Source organism: Aegilops tauschii, chromosome 7 (assembly GCF_002575655.3).
Source record: "Aegilops tauschii subsp. strangulata cultivar AL8/78 chromosome 7, Aet v6.0, whole genome shotgun sequence".
In the NCBI taxonomy this organism is placed as follows: Eukaryota; Viridiplantae; Streptophyta; class Magnoliopsida; order Poales; family Poaceae; genus Aegilops; species Aegilops tauschii.
Window position 1 is genome coordinate 225,266,864 of NC_053041.3, and position 16,029 is coordinate 225,282,892.

Below are 16,029 nucleotides of genomic sequence, written 5' to 3' on the forward strand. Positions count from 1 at the left end.
CTCTTCTTCACATGTCTCCCAATGACGTTGGAAAAAATGTGATGGAAAGCCGTCCGGTCGAGGTGCCTTGGTTGGAAACATTTGGAAGAGAGCGGTTTTGACTTCCTTGCTATCATAGGGTGCGTTTAGAGTAGCATTCATCTCATCAGTTACCTTCCTTGGCACTGTTTCAAACACTTGATCCATGTCCTGAACCCCTTCCAAAGTGTACAGATGTTTACAAAAATCAGTTGTCATGGTCTCCATCTCCTCCGTATCTTCTGTTACTTGGCCATCAACCCTCTAGAGAGCCTTTATTTGATTTTTCCTGGGACGGCGGCTTTCTCGGAGATGGAAAAAATAAGTGTTTTTGTCACCATGTTTCAGCCACTCAATTCTTGCCCTTTGTCTCCATAGAATTTCTTCTCGGTGATAAAGTTCCACCAGTTGATATGTTACCTTGATTTCTGCTGCTGTCGGCCCGGATCTTCCTGGGGATCCTCGCAGCTCCTGTAGCAGATTCTATAGCTACTTTATTTGGAAGCGCACATTACCAAAGTGCTGGCGGTCCCACTGCAATAGGTCAGTTGCCAGTGCCTGGAGCTTGTCGCGCATGCCGGCAACAGAATCTGTCGGGCCTCTCGCCCATGCAGCTTGTACTACTTCCGGGAGGGCGGGGTCCCTCTCCCAGCATAGTTCATATTTAAAGCTGCATGGGTCCCTTCTCCATGCATGCATCCTTCCCACGTCGAGGAATATAGGTACGTGATCAGAAGACGCTGCTTCTTTATGCTCTATAATTGAGTTGGGAAAAGCCATGCACCACGCTGCGTTCGCCACACATCTGTCTAACCGTACCCTAGTGTACGTTCCACGTGCTACTTACTTCTCAAAAGTCCAGTTCCTTCCCTTATAACCGATATCACCGATATCAGTTAAGCCGCAAGTGTCAAGTGCGTCCCGGAATGAATCCATCTGGGCTTGGCTTCTGTTTCCTACTCCGTCATGCTCGATTGGCAACAGAACTTCATTAAAATCGCCCATAACTAACCAAGGCTGGTTGTTGGGCCCTGCTATTCCACGAAGCAAGTCCCACGTTTTGTAACGTTCACTAACCTGCGCTTCCCCATAAATAAAGGTAATTCTTGTCTTAATATTCACTAGTTCCTCAACAACAACATCAATGTGATACTCAGAGTAACCAAAAACTTCGAGCTTTATTTCCTCATTCCAAAATATTCCCAGGCCCCCACTTCTACCAGAGCTACTCACTGCAAAACTTTTGTCATGGCCTAAAGAGCCTACCATATTCTCCACTCGAGAGCCCTCTATTTGGGTTTCAAAATACAAACTATAGAGGGGGCAAGTTGCCTCGTGAGATCACGAAGCTCACGAACTGTCGCTGGTTTGCCAGCCCCACGATAGTTCCAGCATAGTAGACTCATTGCGCCTGGCGCGACCCCCCTTGGAGGCCCGCCAAACGCGCATCAGTTTGTTTGCTAGGTGCTAGACTCTTCACTGATACTTTCTCTTGAGCTGTAGTTGTTGCCTTATTCCTCTTCGGTTCCTGTTTCGTCGAGGGGCTCGGGGGTATCTCTGGAGCCGGTAGAAGCATCGACAGATGACGCTTTCCATTATGAGAAGGAGGGTTTGGGGGGATCTTGGGATCAGCAACAGCAGAAGCACCCCTCTTGCGATTCCTCTCTCCATCTGTCATATCAGTATCCACTGTGTTCAGCACGGTGTCATCCTCTTTCCTGGGCGTGTTCGAGTTCTGCATGCCCCCTCTTCCTCTACCGCTGCCGCGGCCCGCACGACCCCTGCCTCAGCCACCTCTGTTCCCAGAGTTTTCTCCAGGGCCCCTCCCCGGGCCTCGAAACCATGTTGCTCGCAATTCCTTGAACACTAGTGCCTTCAGGGGGTGAACCCCGTCTCCACACTCTTTAAAGGTGTGTCCGAGATATCCACACACCGCACACCAATCGGGCAATCTTTCGTACTTAACCCTAAAAAGCACCATCTGAACCTCTCCCTTCTTCTTTACCACTAGGGAGACGATGTTCTTCAAGGGTTTAGTGACATCAATGTTTACACGCACACGAGCGAAATTCCCTTCAAAATCCTGCGCCATTGGTTCGGCATAGATGAACTCCCCAACTGTCGATGATAAGGCTCTGATCTTGGAGAAATATCCTTGAGGAAAATCATATGTATTCGCACCCACATCTCAACTTTATTGAGCTCTATGGAGAAGGGCTTAGTGAACCCATCATAGGGTGCCATCACGACTGCCTTCCCCTTGAAGTTCCATGGTCCATCCTCCATAACCCGTTCCCAATCACCCAGACACGAAAACTGTAGTGTGTAGAGGTTTTCCTCGAGTGGTTTGATCTTCACCTCCTGGGCTAGATCCCATGCCACCCTCATGTTCCGAAAGAACCAATACTGACTGTAGGGTTTGTCAGTATGAACCCTAGCAATCGCCATCCAGCGGGTCGCCTCTTCCGGGAGCTCGTCTTCTTCCACGATCACATCCTGCAGGTCGTCCTCCTGGAGTCCCAACTCTGCCATCATTGCTTCGAGTTCGGAGGAACCCGAGCTTTCCGCTGCATCGGCCATCGATCATATCTCTTGCCCGTGGTTTCTTTCCGCATGCGGTAGGGGCCCTAGCTATCCCAATCTCGCCCTTCTACCTTGGCCTAGAGGCCTCGGTAAGCCGGCGATGGAGGAGGACAGCAGGGGAGTAACGATCTCTACGGAGGAGCCGAGTCGCCGCCGAGAGGAGAAGGAACCCTAACGAGAGGAGAAGCATGAAAAAAGGCCGTTGATGTGGGCTTCCAAACGCTCATGGATCCACGAGGCCCATCTCGCCGAACAATCCATACCACAGGCCCGACTAGCCCAGTAACCCATCGGCTTGGCCCCTGATTCCCCTGATCCCAACACGCTCGCGGCGGAGAAGAGCACAGCAGTCGTCGACGGAGCATCGCTAACCAAGCGAAGCGAGGAGGAGGAAGCCATGGGTGAACAGGGGGAGCTCGCCGCGGAGAAGCACGTCCGCTACATCGTCACCGCGGAGAAGGTAAGCAACCACACACCCAACCCATACCCTCTCTCGGATGCGAACCGTCTCCGGCGACAATTCATCCGTCCTCCTCGCCGTTTGCCGCAGAAGAAGGACTCGTTCGAGTCGCTGGTGATGGAGCACCTCCGGGCCAGCGGCGCCTACTGGGGCCTCACCACGCTCGACCTCCTCCACAAGCTTCACGCCGTGGACGCCGCCGAGGTCGTCGACTGGATCATGTCGTGCTACCACCCGGAATCTGGTACTTTGACTGCAGGGGGGAGCCTTGGTTTTGTCGATTTGGATCCTCGGTTCTTAAATGATTCAGTTGTGTGTCTTCTTGGGATGTGGCTGTGCAGGTGGGTTCGGGGGGAACGTGGGGCACGACCCGCATGTCCTCTACACGCTCAGCGCCGTGCAGGTCCTCTGCCTCTTCGATCGGCTCGATGTTCTTGATGCAGACAAAATTGCTGACTGTATCCTTTTCAAGATCTTCAGTGAGCTTCATGCTGCTCCTGCTGTAGCAGTTAGCGGCGTCCTAATGGTTGTAGTCAAATCTCTCATCTTGTTTTGGAGCTGCTTGATTTCCCTGAATTGCTAGTAAGAAAGCTGAAACATAGTTGCATTTACATTACCTTTCCTTTCAGCAGTGAAGGAGAAAACGTTGCATCTTGAAATGTGGATGGTTTTATGGAGTTATGTTAACGCGCAGCTTAGCATCTATGAACAATGTCCACCAATTTCCTCACTAGGTGCAGCATGTCAAAATTTTAGTCTACTGCTGCATCCAGAATACAATACCACCATATGAGATAGTACTTGGTAGATGATCGATAATGTGTGGCTGTGACACAGTAAATTTTTGGAACACTAATCTGCTGCATTAGCCAGTAGGTATGTGATTGCCTTCCGGCTTGACTTAAATTGCATGCTGTATATCATGAAATGCGGAAGTAGTAATAACATTGTAAGCTTCTGCAAGCCTTTCGTTTTCTGAATGAATTGAAGTAGCCACACCCTGAGCTTGAAATCTTGTACCCTATTATTTTTCCTATCTAAATTGTGTCAGATATTACTGGACTTCAAAATGAGGATGGATCATTTTCTGGTGATATTTGGGGTGAAGTTGATACTAGGTAAACACCTTAGCTGTTCTTTTTGAGTTACCCATGTGTTTTATTTGAATGCAGCATCTGTGTGGGCTACTAATATGAATGTGATATATATCTTGTAGGTTCTCGTATATCTCCATATGCACCTTGTCATTACTGCATCGTCTGCACAAAATTAATGTGGAAAAGGCTGTAGAATATATTGTTAGCTGTAAGAACTTGGACGGCGGATTTGGAGCTATGCCAGGAGGGGAGTCTCACGCTGGGCAGAGTATGTATTATCTTGATTTTACTCTCAAATCATACTGCTATGGTACCTGAGTAGAACTGTAATTTTGTCAATAAAATAGATCCTACTGAAAGTCCATCGATTCCAAGTGTTCTAGTATGATGCCCTATCAGATTCATGTCAGATTGTCTATTTGTATTTCTATCTGTATTCCGGAAGAAGAAAAGGGATAGAATTGATTATTCTTGACTGCGCTGTTGGTTGTACAAACATAAAAAGCATTTCCTTCAGGAAAATGCAAGATATTTACTGTTTATCCAATCAATTTGCTATGATTATTATTGTGGCACTCCTATGATGACCTGAAATTTGCATTTTCACAAGGTTATTTCCTTGATCTTTTTATTTCTCTCCAAGTTGTCACTCTATAGCGGTCAGATAACCTGAAAACATGTATCCATTCTGTGCAGTATTCTGCTGTGTTGGTGCTCTCGCAATCACCGGCTCTTTGCATCACATTGATAGAGATCTCCTTGGATGGTGGCTCTGTGAGCGCCAGTGTAGAGATGGAGGGCTCAATGGGCGTCCTGAGAAACTTGCTGATGTGAGATTGACTACTTTCTCAGATTGTGCACCTTTTGCATTTCTCACTGTACCATAGATTTAATTGAACTGCTCGCAATAGGTGTGCTACTCATGGTGGGTGTTATCAAGCTTGATAATTATTGATAGAGTGCACTGGATTGACAAGGAAAAACTTGCAAAGTTCATATTGAACTGTCAGGTAACTGCTCATGATTCTTGCTCTGAAATTCTGATTATTATGTATCCAACTTCTAACTCCCATCATCTAAAAGATCAATTTTCTCCGTTTACCGTATATATTGTCACAACTTTTTACATTGGCAGGACAAGGAAAATGGTGGAATTTCAGATAGACCAGATAATGCGGTCGATATCTACCACACGTACTTTGGAGTTGCAGGTATTTATATTACTTCCTCCCACAGGGATCTTGCAGTATGCTATTCGAATGATTCAAAGTCATAAACTCCTTGCTGAATTAATTAGCCTCTTTCAAAAACAGGGCTTTCATTGATGGAGTATCCTGGAGTGAAGCCTATCGATCCTGCCTACGCCCTCCCTTTAGATGTTGTCAACAGGATCTTCTTGACAAAACAACAGTAGTGTGCCTTAGGTTGGCTCAGCTCTTGCTTTTCTAACTCACCTCGTGTTTCGTTCTTTGACATATATCTCATTCCTATTCTATTGGTTCACAGCTAGGAAGATCATGTTGTGACTGCGTTGGCGTCAGGTCAGCACGAGTGGAGAGCTTACCCCTCCTTCGGTAGCTCGCACTGATGTTTCTGATCACTCCCATGCATGAGATCATGGCTTTGAACGTTAGTGCAGACCTCATATTTACCATGAAATCCGGACACTTGGTTATGTAGAAGAGTGTAACGTCCAAGGACTGAGAATCAAATTCAATCAAGATTAATAGTATAATCTTTCAATATTACTCCCTCCGTCCCATAATATAAGAACGTTTTTGACATTAGTGTAGTGTAAAAAACGTTCTTATATTATGGGACACGGAGGGAGCATCTTGGTTGGCCGACCAACTCTAGCCGAATGGCTGTATACCATTTCCCTCCATAATAACCATCATATAGAGGCTAGAGAGGTAACAAAAAAATGCTTGAGCAGATTCTTGCTATATGGATCGCTATTCAACAAAACATTCCGAAGGCACTCAATATTCTCCCCCTCCAGCCTGTGTATTTGGAGGCAGGGGGGGGGGGGGGGGGTGGGGGTGATTTTGGAGGGTGTTCTTCCTCCATGGGATTTCTGGCGGGAGGGAAGTTCCACCTCCGGCTTGAGCCCGCCTTGACGCTGCACGCGCAATTCCGTTGCTGCTACCCATCCCGCGTTCTCCCCTTCATTTTGCTGCGGTTAGCGAGCTCGACGTCCCCACCATTGTTGGCCTCGTGGAGTTGTGCTTCGCTGCGTCAGCAGTAGAGCCCGAGCGGGAGGAAGGAGTCGACGGGTAGGGGATGGAGCAGAGAGCGGCCACCACACTCGAGACCGGGGAGTGGGAGAGAGGAATCGGAGTGAACTTGAGCAGAGAGAGAGACGTTGGGAGTTTTGGAGAAGGTGAACATGTCTCCCAATGAAAGGTGGGTCCCAAACAGTAATATGCATCCCCATGTTATAGCGAATCTGAGTTGCAGTCACCCTCCATAAATTTTGGCGATCGCCTTTTCAGCGAATATGGAGACGAGATTTCAGCGATTCTGCTAGAGTTGCTCGAAGCTTTAACTAACTGGAGTTGCAATATAGTGACCGCTGAAGCCAATGGTTAGCATACTGCGGTAAAGAACGTTTGCTCCAGAGCATTGCCAGTTGCTGTGTTGATTATGCTTGTAACCATATGTTTTTTCACGAGTTTTATCTTGCGTGTCAAATTCTTGTATCGCTGTTGGGGCATTGAACAAATCAGGTAAGAAGACAAGTTTTGCAGGACATACATGAAATTTACATGAATTGATTGAACATGAAAACATAATTATTTCGTAGCGCCTCATAGGGTCACAAGATCATACCTAAATACATCATCTCAAGACAACAATAAACAACTAACTGGCACAGAAATTCAAGCTGAGACGACCTACACAGCAGCTGCAGTTACCACTTATACCAGCTACAATGCTCCCTAATTAAACTTCTGATTTATACGACTAAATGGGAGCTAGTTAGACAGAAGTGACACTTCTACTTCCTGCCAGGGAGGCAGTTCACCGACAGTCTATCGATGTCTGAATTCGGTCAAGGATGCTGAGTTCATTTCCAGGGCATGCTGGACAAGATCGGCGGCTGGTTATTGTTGGTGGACGCATAGCCTTGATGTCTCGGGCTTGCGGTGCCACCAGACGATTCGCTCAATGTGCCTCTTGAAGGGGGGCTGTTGGCCGCCATCCCAGTGCTCGGAACGACCTTCAGTGGTACAGGTTCAGAAGGAGCCTGCGGCTTTGGCTCTTTTTTCCCACCAGCATTGAAGCTTCCCACTACTATCTGCATACAACACGAGTAATACTGGTAAATGATACGAATCTCCTTTTCTGAAATCTAGTGAGGAGAAAATATGCAGAGAATAAGAGCATCTCATGTCATTGACACTTTTCTTTTGTTAGCACATGAAAAATTGCGGGGTAGAAAACAATACCTGGATTGGAGAAGCTGCTATGAGGAGTCCTGCGACCCCTCCACCCAAGAGACGACCGTCAGGACCTGCCAATGAAACGCTGAGGCCCCCTGTTCGGGTACGCTGGCCTCCGTTGTCCGTTACGAAGATTGACCCGGAGAGTGACAGTATCTCAAATCGGCCCTGTGGAGGAAAGAAAAAAATAATCAGCACTGGTGAGTGAAATGTTGTACATTGTACATGGACACTGAACCCACAACTATGCAGGGATTTGCACTGCCCGTTGCCTCATGATAACATCTTGCGTGCTTTATTGCAAACGGCCCACAACCTCGTATATAATTCAGATTGAATTACTTCAAACTGGTTAAAAGAACAAACCTCATATGTTACAGTTCCACCTGATGTACCAGTTTGACGAAGTGTTACATTTGATATGGAACCATTTGCTGAGAGAACACAAACTGCACGAGTCCCATTCTGAGAAAATGACATAATCTTTGACGATACATCCTGAAAAATAGAGTTCAATATATTCTTCGTTAGTTGAAAACTGTGCTGATACCTTCAGAACTCGCCAGCTTAACACTTTCTAGAAGAAGGAGATGTAGCATCCAAGTTATGCAGCAAAGTAAAATATAGATAGCAAAGCATATAAAAAACCCCGAAAAGGAGGCTCAAACCCGCAAAGCATCAATAAGTAAAATAAATAAAAATCATGATCAAATTATAAATCTTCTAAAGCACAACATGAAACCATGGCCAAAATAACGTTGGCTTAGTGCAGACTGGAATTTGTGCTCTAGGATATCGAATTTGAAGGTTGATTGAGATATATACGGTCAGAATTGGGAGGGTAAACTAGAAAAACTGCACATAACCATCAGCAGCATATTATCTTAATGCAATGGGATAAGCTTAACTGATTAAAAATAGTTCATGCTTCAAACATCATTGAGTATAGCATGGAAGTTCAAATATTGTTATACCTCTCCAGCTTGAACTGTAAGAACATGAGGTGTGAATCCAACTCCTGCCGGCCCTGCAAAATAGCTTAAACTTAGGACTAACTATGCAAAGGAGAACTTCAACAGAGGCAAAGTCAACAAAACATCAGTGTCACATTAATATAATAAAAATATGCAAACAAGACCCTTCAAACAAAAAAAATTGTATTGTCCATAATTCAAGGAGAAAACAGCATCAAATTAAATATCTCAGAAATGCATCAACACATGAATCGCTGTAAATGCTTTAGGTAAACCTGCCTTACCAACATTTTCAATTTTGAATCAATCAAAGGAAAACAACAAGGGAGTGCTAGATTGCTAAATTTTCCTAGCAGTTCACCCTTTAATTCTGACAGTGTAGAGTGTGCAATATATCTCATTTAGCCTCTGACCAGAGACAAATAGCACACTTAACCACAGTTCAAAGAGAAACCTGTACTCATATTCTACCACAAATCCATACACACAAAAAATGATGAGCTTCAGTTATCACTATTCTTGGAGCCAAAATCTTGAAAAATGCAAATAGTGTTCAAGATAGAATATTAATAGGGAATCGAGATGTTACCAGCACCATCCACGCGGGGCTTGTTGGTAGATCCCTTGGGCCGGCCGCGTTTCTTTCCTCCATCCGGCGACGCCGACGGCACGAAGTTTCCCGGCAGCGTGGGTGAGAACGGCCGCCCAGAAGCACCCTGTGTCACAGCTGGCGAGCCTGCAGCCGTCGGCACGGTCACCAGCGCCAGAGACATGGCCGCGTCGGGCCCGTACTTCCTTGGCCGCCCGCGCTTCTTCTTCGCCGACGGTTCACCCATGCCCGGCGGCGCCGCGACGCCATTACCTCCGGCGGCCCGAGCAGCGGACATGCTAGAGCCATGTGGTGGTGCTGCAGACCCAGCCGGTTGGTAACCAGGCGGCGCGACCGCAGAGCTCACCGGGGCAAACACGGGCGTGCCGTCCGCGGTGTACGCCATGCGCACGCTCTGCATGGCTGCGGAGGACGGCGGCGCTGCTGGCGCTGCCGGCGCCGGCGCTGGCTGGCTCTTAGGCAAGCCGAACAGATCCCTTCCCGCCATTAGCCCTTGCTCGGACCTCACCTCCATGGCTAGCGGCAGCAGCAACCGATTCTTGCACGAGAAGACTCAACGCCGCGATTTTCACACGGCTAACTAAGCTCACGAGCGCTCAAGCGAGGTTAGGACTAGGGATTAGGAAGCTGCGAAAACCCATAAACCCATCGCCGGTCAAACACGAGATCTTTCTAGCGGCAAACCAGAGTTTTACAGCAGAAGAAATTACCTCCAAGAAACCGAAAAGGGGGGACGGTAAAATCTCACAGAGAAGAGAAAGAGCAAGCTCGAGCAAGAATTTGGTGAGCCGAGCACAGAAATGGCAGATCCCCTTCTCCCTCCGGATTCAAAGACGAAACGAACCACAGCAGATTTGGAGCCCAACAGTTGCAGCAAAAGGAAATATCTGGGGTGCAAACAGAAAAGAAATGATAATAAGAAGAAGAGGAAGAAGCACACTTGCACACTCCTCCGTCCTAAAATGGAGACATCACGAGCTCACTCCAGCGCTACAGACGGAGAAGATCACAAGAGAGGGACAGAAGAAACGAATTCACAGATTTTTGAGCTACTCCTACCCAGCTCCCATAATTTCCTGCCTACAGCCTCCAATATATCCCACTTTTTTCCCACCCTCGCCAGTTCACACGCGCTCTTTCTTTTTCCTAATTAACAAAAAAAGATTTGGCCTTTTTGTGTCAGGGATAGGAAAAACAGGCCGCTGGTAAGTAAAGCACGCCGAAATTGCCTCGGGGGAAATATATAATTGCTGCTGTAGCAGATAAGAAGGTGAGGAGGGGAGCAGAGTAGTAGATGGATCATGGATGGTTGCAGGTGTCTAACAGCTTTGCTCCCCCGAATATGTGGTATTTGCTCCCGGATCCTCCTCTCGGCTTTTGGCCTCACTTGCCTAGGCTACACCTCTGCTCTTTTCCACTGTGGCCACTTGGCCTGAACCACGGCGATTTTCCCAGCATGCTAGTACCAACTGGCACGCAGATAGAGCCCAAGAATAAGAGCACGTTTCTGTTTGACCAGATTGCCAGAATAGTTTTAGATTTTCTATGTTTTAGAATATTTAAAACCAGTATTTCTGTTTTTTTAGGTTGCCATTTTGGGGGCCACCGGCGGGTTAAAAGATCTTGACATGAGACCACTAGAATTATACCGAAATTTATGATTCCGTTTGCATTTCAAACGAATGGTCCTAAAACATGCGGGTTTGCTATATTTCAGGTGCCCGAAAATTTCCTTCGCATCAGTTACCTTTCCCGGTTCATCCCAAGCTCGCTGGATAAGATGGGATCGCCGGAGAAGAGGCAGCCCCACTATCTTCTAGGGGGGAGGGGGGAGCAATTGCCCCATTATCTATCTTTAGGGGTGAGGTGCAAGGGATCGCCGTAATTCTTCACCGATGAGGCGGGGCTTAGAGGGATGGCCAGGGCGGCGGTCAGCAAGGGCGGTGGGGGGAGGTCAAGGGAAAGGCGGGGTGGCGAGACTTCGATAGCTGCCGGCAGCGAGAGGCGGAGGCAGGTGGTTAGGGTTGGGTCCGAGAGGGCTGCAGGATCGGGGAAGAAGATGAACACTGACGGAAGGAAGAAGGAGATCTTGACGTTCATCCATGATCAGATGGCCCGGAGTAAAAGTGACTGATACAAGAGAAATTTTAGGCATTTTAGGGATAGACGGTTCCTAAAACATGCGTACAACTACACAAAACAAATGGATTAGTTGTGTCCATCCGGGGACAACCGATAAAATGGGTTTTTTTTTCACAAAATTATTAGAACGCAACTACTTGACGTCACACGCTTGCTAATCCGATTCTTGTGGTACAACGAGTAATCTTATTTGTTTGATCAGTATAATTGGATCTTGTTGGTATTTTTATGAGGATTAAGTCTCACTATATTCTGAAAGAGTTTTCCCATTGACTTGGGCCTCTCAGATTTTTGTTACGTGGTGCAATCAAACAAACTTCAATGTCGATTCAGTCTTATAGAGTTCGAGTGATAACAATATGGTTGTTGTTTTTCTTCTCCTTCATTTTTTGAGTGACTGATAGGAGCTCTGCCTTTTCATTAAGGTGGAGAGAATTGGTTAGTTTATAAGGAAAGCTGGTGATGCAGCTTGAACTACGTTGGTATTTCCCCAAAGAGGAAGGGATGATGCAGCACAGCGACGGTAGGTATTTCCCTCAGTGATGTGACCAAGGTTATCGAACCAGTAGGAGAATCACGCAACACTACGTAAACAATACCTGCACACAAAGAACAAATACTTGCAACCCGACGTATTAAAGGGGTTGCCAGTCCCTTTCGGGTAACGGTGCCAGAAATTGTCGAGTTGACGGGATAAAAATATGATAGATTAAATAAATAAATCGCGAATAAGTGCAAAACAAAATAAAGTGCAGCAAGATATTTTTGGGTTTTTGGATTAATAGATCTGAAAATAAAAGTGATTAAAAATAGATCTCAAAGGCAAATATAATAAAGAAGAGACCCGGGGGCCGTAGATTTCACTAGTGGCCTCCCTCGAGAAAAATAGCATACGGTGGGTAAACAAATTACTGTTGGGCAATTGATAGAACTTCAAATAATCATGACGATATCCAGGCAATGATCATTATATAGGCATCGCGTCCAAAATTAGTAGACTGACTCCTGCCTGCATCTACTACTATTACTCTACACATTAACCGCTATCCAACATGCATCTACTGTATTAAGTTCATGGAGAAACGGAGTAATGCAAGAAGAACGATGACATGATATAGACAAGATCTATTTATGTAGAAATATACCCCATTTTGTTATCCTTAATGGCAACGATACATACGTGTCGGTTCCCCTTCTGTCACTGGGATCAAGCACCGTAAGATCGAACCCATCACAAAGCACCTCTTCCCATGGCAAGAAAAATCGATCTAGTTGGCCTAACTAAACCAAAGATTCGAAGAAGAAATACGAGGCTATAAGTAATCATGCATATAAGAGATCAAAAGACTCAAATAACTTTCATGGATAAAAACATAGATCTGATCATAAACTCAAAGTTCATCGGATCTAAACAAACACACCGCAGAAAGAGTTACATCAAATAGATCTTCAAGGGACCATTGTATTGAGAATCAAAAGAGAGAGAGGAAGTCATCTAGCTACTAACTACGGACCCGTAGGTGAAAGGATCGAGAAGAGGTGTCTAGAGGGGGGGTGAATATACTTTAAGAAGAAAAGTTGCAGTTTTTAAGTTCTTTAAGTTGATGTGGAGTTTTGGCACAAGTTTAAACATTCACAATACATATCAAGCAAGCACGACAAGAGTATATGAGCAACGGAAAGTAAAACATGCAAGTTGCAAGAATGTAAAGGTATGGGATTGGAGTGTGCAAACGCAATTTGGAGACACGGAGATTTTTTATCCATGGTTCCGATAGGTGGTGCTATCGTACATCCATGTTGATGGAGACTTCAACCCACGAAGGGTAACGGTTGCGCGAGTCCACGGAGGGCTCCACCCACGAAGGGTCCACGAAGAAGCAACCTTGCCTATCCCACCATGGTCGTCACCCATGAAGGACTTGCCTCACTAGGGTAGATCTTCACGAAGTAGGCGATCTCCTTGCCCTTACAAACTCCTTGGTTCAACTCCACAATCTTGACGGAGGCTCCCAAGTGACACCTAGCCAATCTAGGAGACACCACTCTCCAAGAAGTAACAAATGGTGTGTTGATGATGAACTCCTTGCTCTTGTGCTTCAAATGATAGTCTCCCCAACACTCAACTCTCTCCCCGGCAACCTTAATTCCATTTTTTTAATCTTCTTTTATAGACTAAACTAGTGATAAAACAATTAACTAAAAGATTCGATTGCAAGATCTAAAGATATACCTTCAAGCACTCACCTCCCCGGCAACGGCGCCAGAAAAGAGCTTAGTTGACGGGGTGTGAGTGCCGCTTACCTAGCCTCCCCGGCAACGGCGCCAGAAAAGAGCTTGATGTCTACTACGCAACCTTCTTCTTGTAGACGTTGTTGGGCCTCCAAGTGCAGAGGTTTGTAGGATAGTAGCAAATTTCCCTCAAGTGGATGACCTAAGGTTTATCAATCCGTGGGAGGCGTAGGATGAAGATGGTCTCTCTCAAACAACCCTGCAACCAAATAACAAAGAGTCTCTTGTGTCCCCAACACACCCAATACAATGGTAAATTGTATAGGTGCACTAGTTCGGCGAAGAGATGGTGATACAAGTGCAATATGGATGGTAGATATAGGTTTTTGTAATCTGAAAATATAAAAACAGCAAGGTAGCAAGTGGTAAAAGTGAGCGTAAACGGTATTGCAATGCTAGGAAACAAGGCCTAGGGTTCATAATTTCACTAGTGCAAGTTCTCTCAACAATAATAACATAATTGGATCATATAAATATCCCTCAACATGCAATAAAGAGTCACTCCAAAGTAACTAATAGCGGAGAACAAACGAAGAGATTATGGTAGGGTACGAAACCACCTCAAAGTTATTCGTTCGGATCGATCTATTCAAGAGTTCGTACTAGAATAACACCTTAAGACACAAATCAACCAAAACCCTAATGTCACCTAGATACTCCAATGTCACCTCAAGTATCCGTGGGTATGATTATACGATATGCATCACACAATCTCAGATTCATCTATTCCACCAACACAAAGAACTTCAAAGAGTGCCGCAAAGTTTCTACCGGAGAGTCAAGACGAAAACGTGTGCCAACCCCTATGCATAGGTTCATGGGCGGAACCCGCAAGTTGATCACCAAAACATACATCAAGTGAATCACGTGATATCCCATTGTCACCACAGATACGCACGGCAAGACATACATCAAGTGTTCGCAAATCATTAAAGACTCAATCCGATAAGATAACTTCAAAGGGGGAAACTCAATCCATTACAAGAGAGTAGAGGGGGAGAAACATCATAAGATCCAACTATAATAGCAAAGCTCGCGATACATCAAGATCATATCACCTCAAGAACACGAGAGAGAGGGAGATCAAACACATAGCTACTGGTACATACCCTCAGCCCCGAGGGTGAACTACTCCCTCCTCGTCATGGAGAGCGCCGGGATGATGAAGATGGCCACCGGTGAGGGTTCCCCCTCCGGCAGGGTGCCGGAATAGGGCCCCGATTGGTTTTTGGTGGCTACAGAGGCTTGCGGCGGCGGAACTCTCGATCTCTTCTGTTTTCCGATGTTTTTAGGGTATATGGGTATATATAGGCGAAAGAAGTCGGTAAGGGGAGCCACGAGGGGCCCACGAGGGTGGAGGGCGCGCCCCCCTGCCTCGTGCCTTCCTCGTTGCTTCCCTTACGTAAACTCCAAGTCTTCTGGATTGCTTCCGTTCCAAAAATAACTCTCCCGAAGGTTTCATTCCGTTTGGACTCCGTTTGATATTCCTTTTCTGCGAAACACTGAAACAAGGGAAAAAACAGAAACTGGCACTGGGCTCTGGGTTAATAGGCTAGTCCCAAAAATAATATAAAAGTGCATAGTAAAGCCCATTAAACATCCAAGATGGATAATATAATAGCATGAATACTTCATAAATTATAGATACGTTGGAGACGTATCACCTTGCATGTATCCAAATGGAGTTCCTACTCCAAGTTTGAAGCATCAATGATGTTCAATTCTCCTCTCAAACGGCAAAAGACTTTCTCATCAAGCGGTTTGGTGAATATATCCGCCAATTGCTTATCGGTACGAACATGCTTAAGATCAATATCCCCTTTGGCAACGTGATCTCGAATGAAATGATGACGAACTTCAATATGCTTAGTTCGAGAATGTTGCACGGGATTGTGAGCAATTTTGATAGCACTTTCATTGTCACAAAGCAATGGAACATGTTTCACATGTACCCCATAATCTTTAAGAGTTTGGGTCATCCAAAGTAATTGAGCAGAACATGAACCAGCTGCTATGTATTCCGCTTCGGCGATGGATAAGGATACCGAGTTTTATTTCTTGGAGGACCAAGACACAAGAGATCTACCAAGAAATTGACACGTACCCGAAGTGGACTTTCTATCAACCTTGTCTCCGGCATAGTCCGAATCGGAGTAGCCGACAAGATCGAACGAAGACCTCTTAGGATACCAAATGCCAAAATTTGGTGTGTGTATTAAGTATCTCACTATCCTTTTCACAGCCTTAAGATGACACTCCTTAGGGGCCGCTTGATATCATGCACACATGCACACACTTAGGATAATATCGGGACGGGAGGCACAAAGATATAACAATGAACCAATCATGGAGCGGTAGACCTTTTGATCAACCGGTTCACCATCTTTGGTCAAATCAAGATGTCCAC

General features: G+C 45.9%; 2 protein-coding genes across 3 annotated transcripts; one reads left to right on the top strand and one right to left on the bottom strand.

Moving 5' to 3' along the window:
- Positions 1–2,848: 2,848 nt before the first annotated feature.
- Positions 2,849–5,893, top strand: LOC109741368 (geranylgeranyl transferase type-2 subunit beta 1). Of its 2 annotated transcripts, XM_020300449.4 has the most exons (10): positions 2,849–3,061; positions 3,152–3,305; positions 3,403–3,519; positions 4,113–4,179; positions 4,278–4,426; positions 4,855–4,988; positions 5,070–5,168; positions 5,294–5,369; positions 5,472–5,582; positions 5,665–5,893. In XM_020300449.4, the coding sequence occupies exons 1-9, from the start codon at positions 2,999–3,001 to the stop codon at positions 5,570–5,572; spliced, it is 960 nt and encodes a 319-aa protein (XP_020156038.1). In that variant the 5' UTR covers positions 2,849–2,998; the 3' UTR covers positions 5,573–5,582; positions 5,665–5,893. The 2 variants fall into 2 exon arrangements, with proteins under 2 accessions (XP_020156038.1, XP_073362114.1); XM_073506013.1 differs by having other exon boundaries at positions 2,894–3,305.
- A 1,019-nt stretch (positions 5,894–6,912) lies between these two features.
- On the bottom strand, positions 6,913–10,655 carry LOC109741367 (AT-hook motif nuclear-localized protein 10). The gene is made up of 6 exons (XM_020300448.4): positions 9,899–10,655; positions 9,168–9,815; positions 8,579–8,631; positions 7,971–8,102; positions 7,611–7,772; positions 6,913–7,459 (listed from the first exon to the last, which is right to left on the bottom strand). Exons 2-6 carry the CDS (start codon positions 9,700–9,702, stop codon positions 7,229–7,231), a joined length of 1,113 nt encoding a protein of 370 aa, XP_020156037.1. The 5' UTR covers positions 9,703–9,815; positions 9,899–10,655; the 3' UTR covers positions 6,913–7,228.
- Between the last annotated feature and the right edge of the window lie 5,374 nt (positions 10,656–16,029).

What these genes read in the sequence shown, in the direction of transcription:
- LOC109741367 (XM_020300448.4), bottom strand. Translation starts at nt 9,702, where the DNA reads ATGGAGGTGAGGTCCGAGCAAGGGCTAATGGCGGGAAGGGATCTGTTC. An exon ending in GCCCCGCGTGGATGGTGCTG is followed by an intron (nt 8,632 to 9,167) that starts GTAACATCTCGA and finishes GCTATTTTGCAG; the next exon opens with GGCCGGCAGGAGTTGGATTC. An exon ending in GTGGAACTGTAACATATGAG is followed by an intron (nt 7,773 to 7,970) that starts GTTTGTTCTTTT and finishes TTTCCTCCACAG; the next exon opens with GGCCGATTTGAGATACTGTC.
- LOC109741368 (XM_073506013.1), top strand. Translation starts at nt 2,999, where the DNA reads ATGGGTGAACAGGGGGAGCTCGCCGCGGAGAAGCACGTCCGCTACATC. An exon ending in GTGCTACCACCCGGAATCTG is followed by an intron (nt 3,306 to 3,402) that starts GTACTTTGACTG and finishes GTGGCTGTGCAG; the next exon opens with GTGGGTTCGGGGGGAACGTG. An exon ending in CACGTACTTTGGAGTTGCAG is followed by an intron (nt 5,370 to 5,471) that starts GTATTTATATTA and finishes TTTCAAAAACAG; the next exon opens with GGCTTTCATTGATGGAGTAT.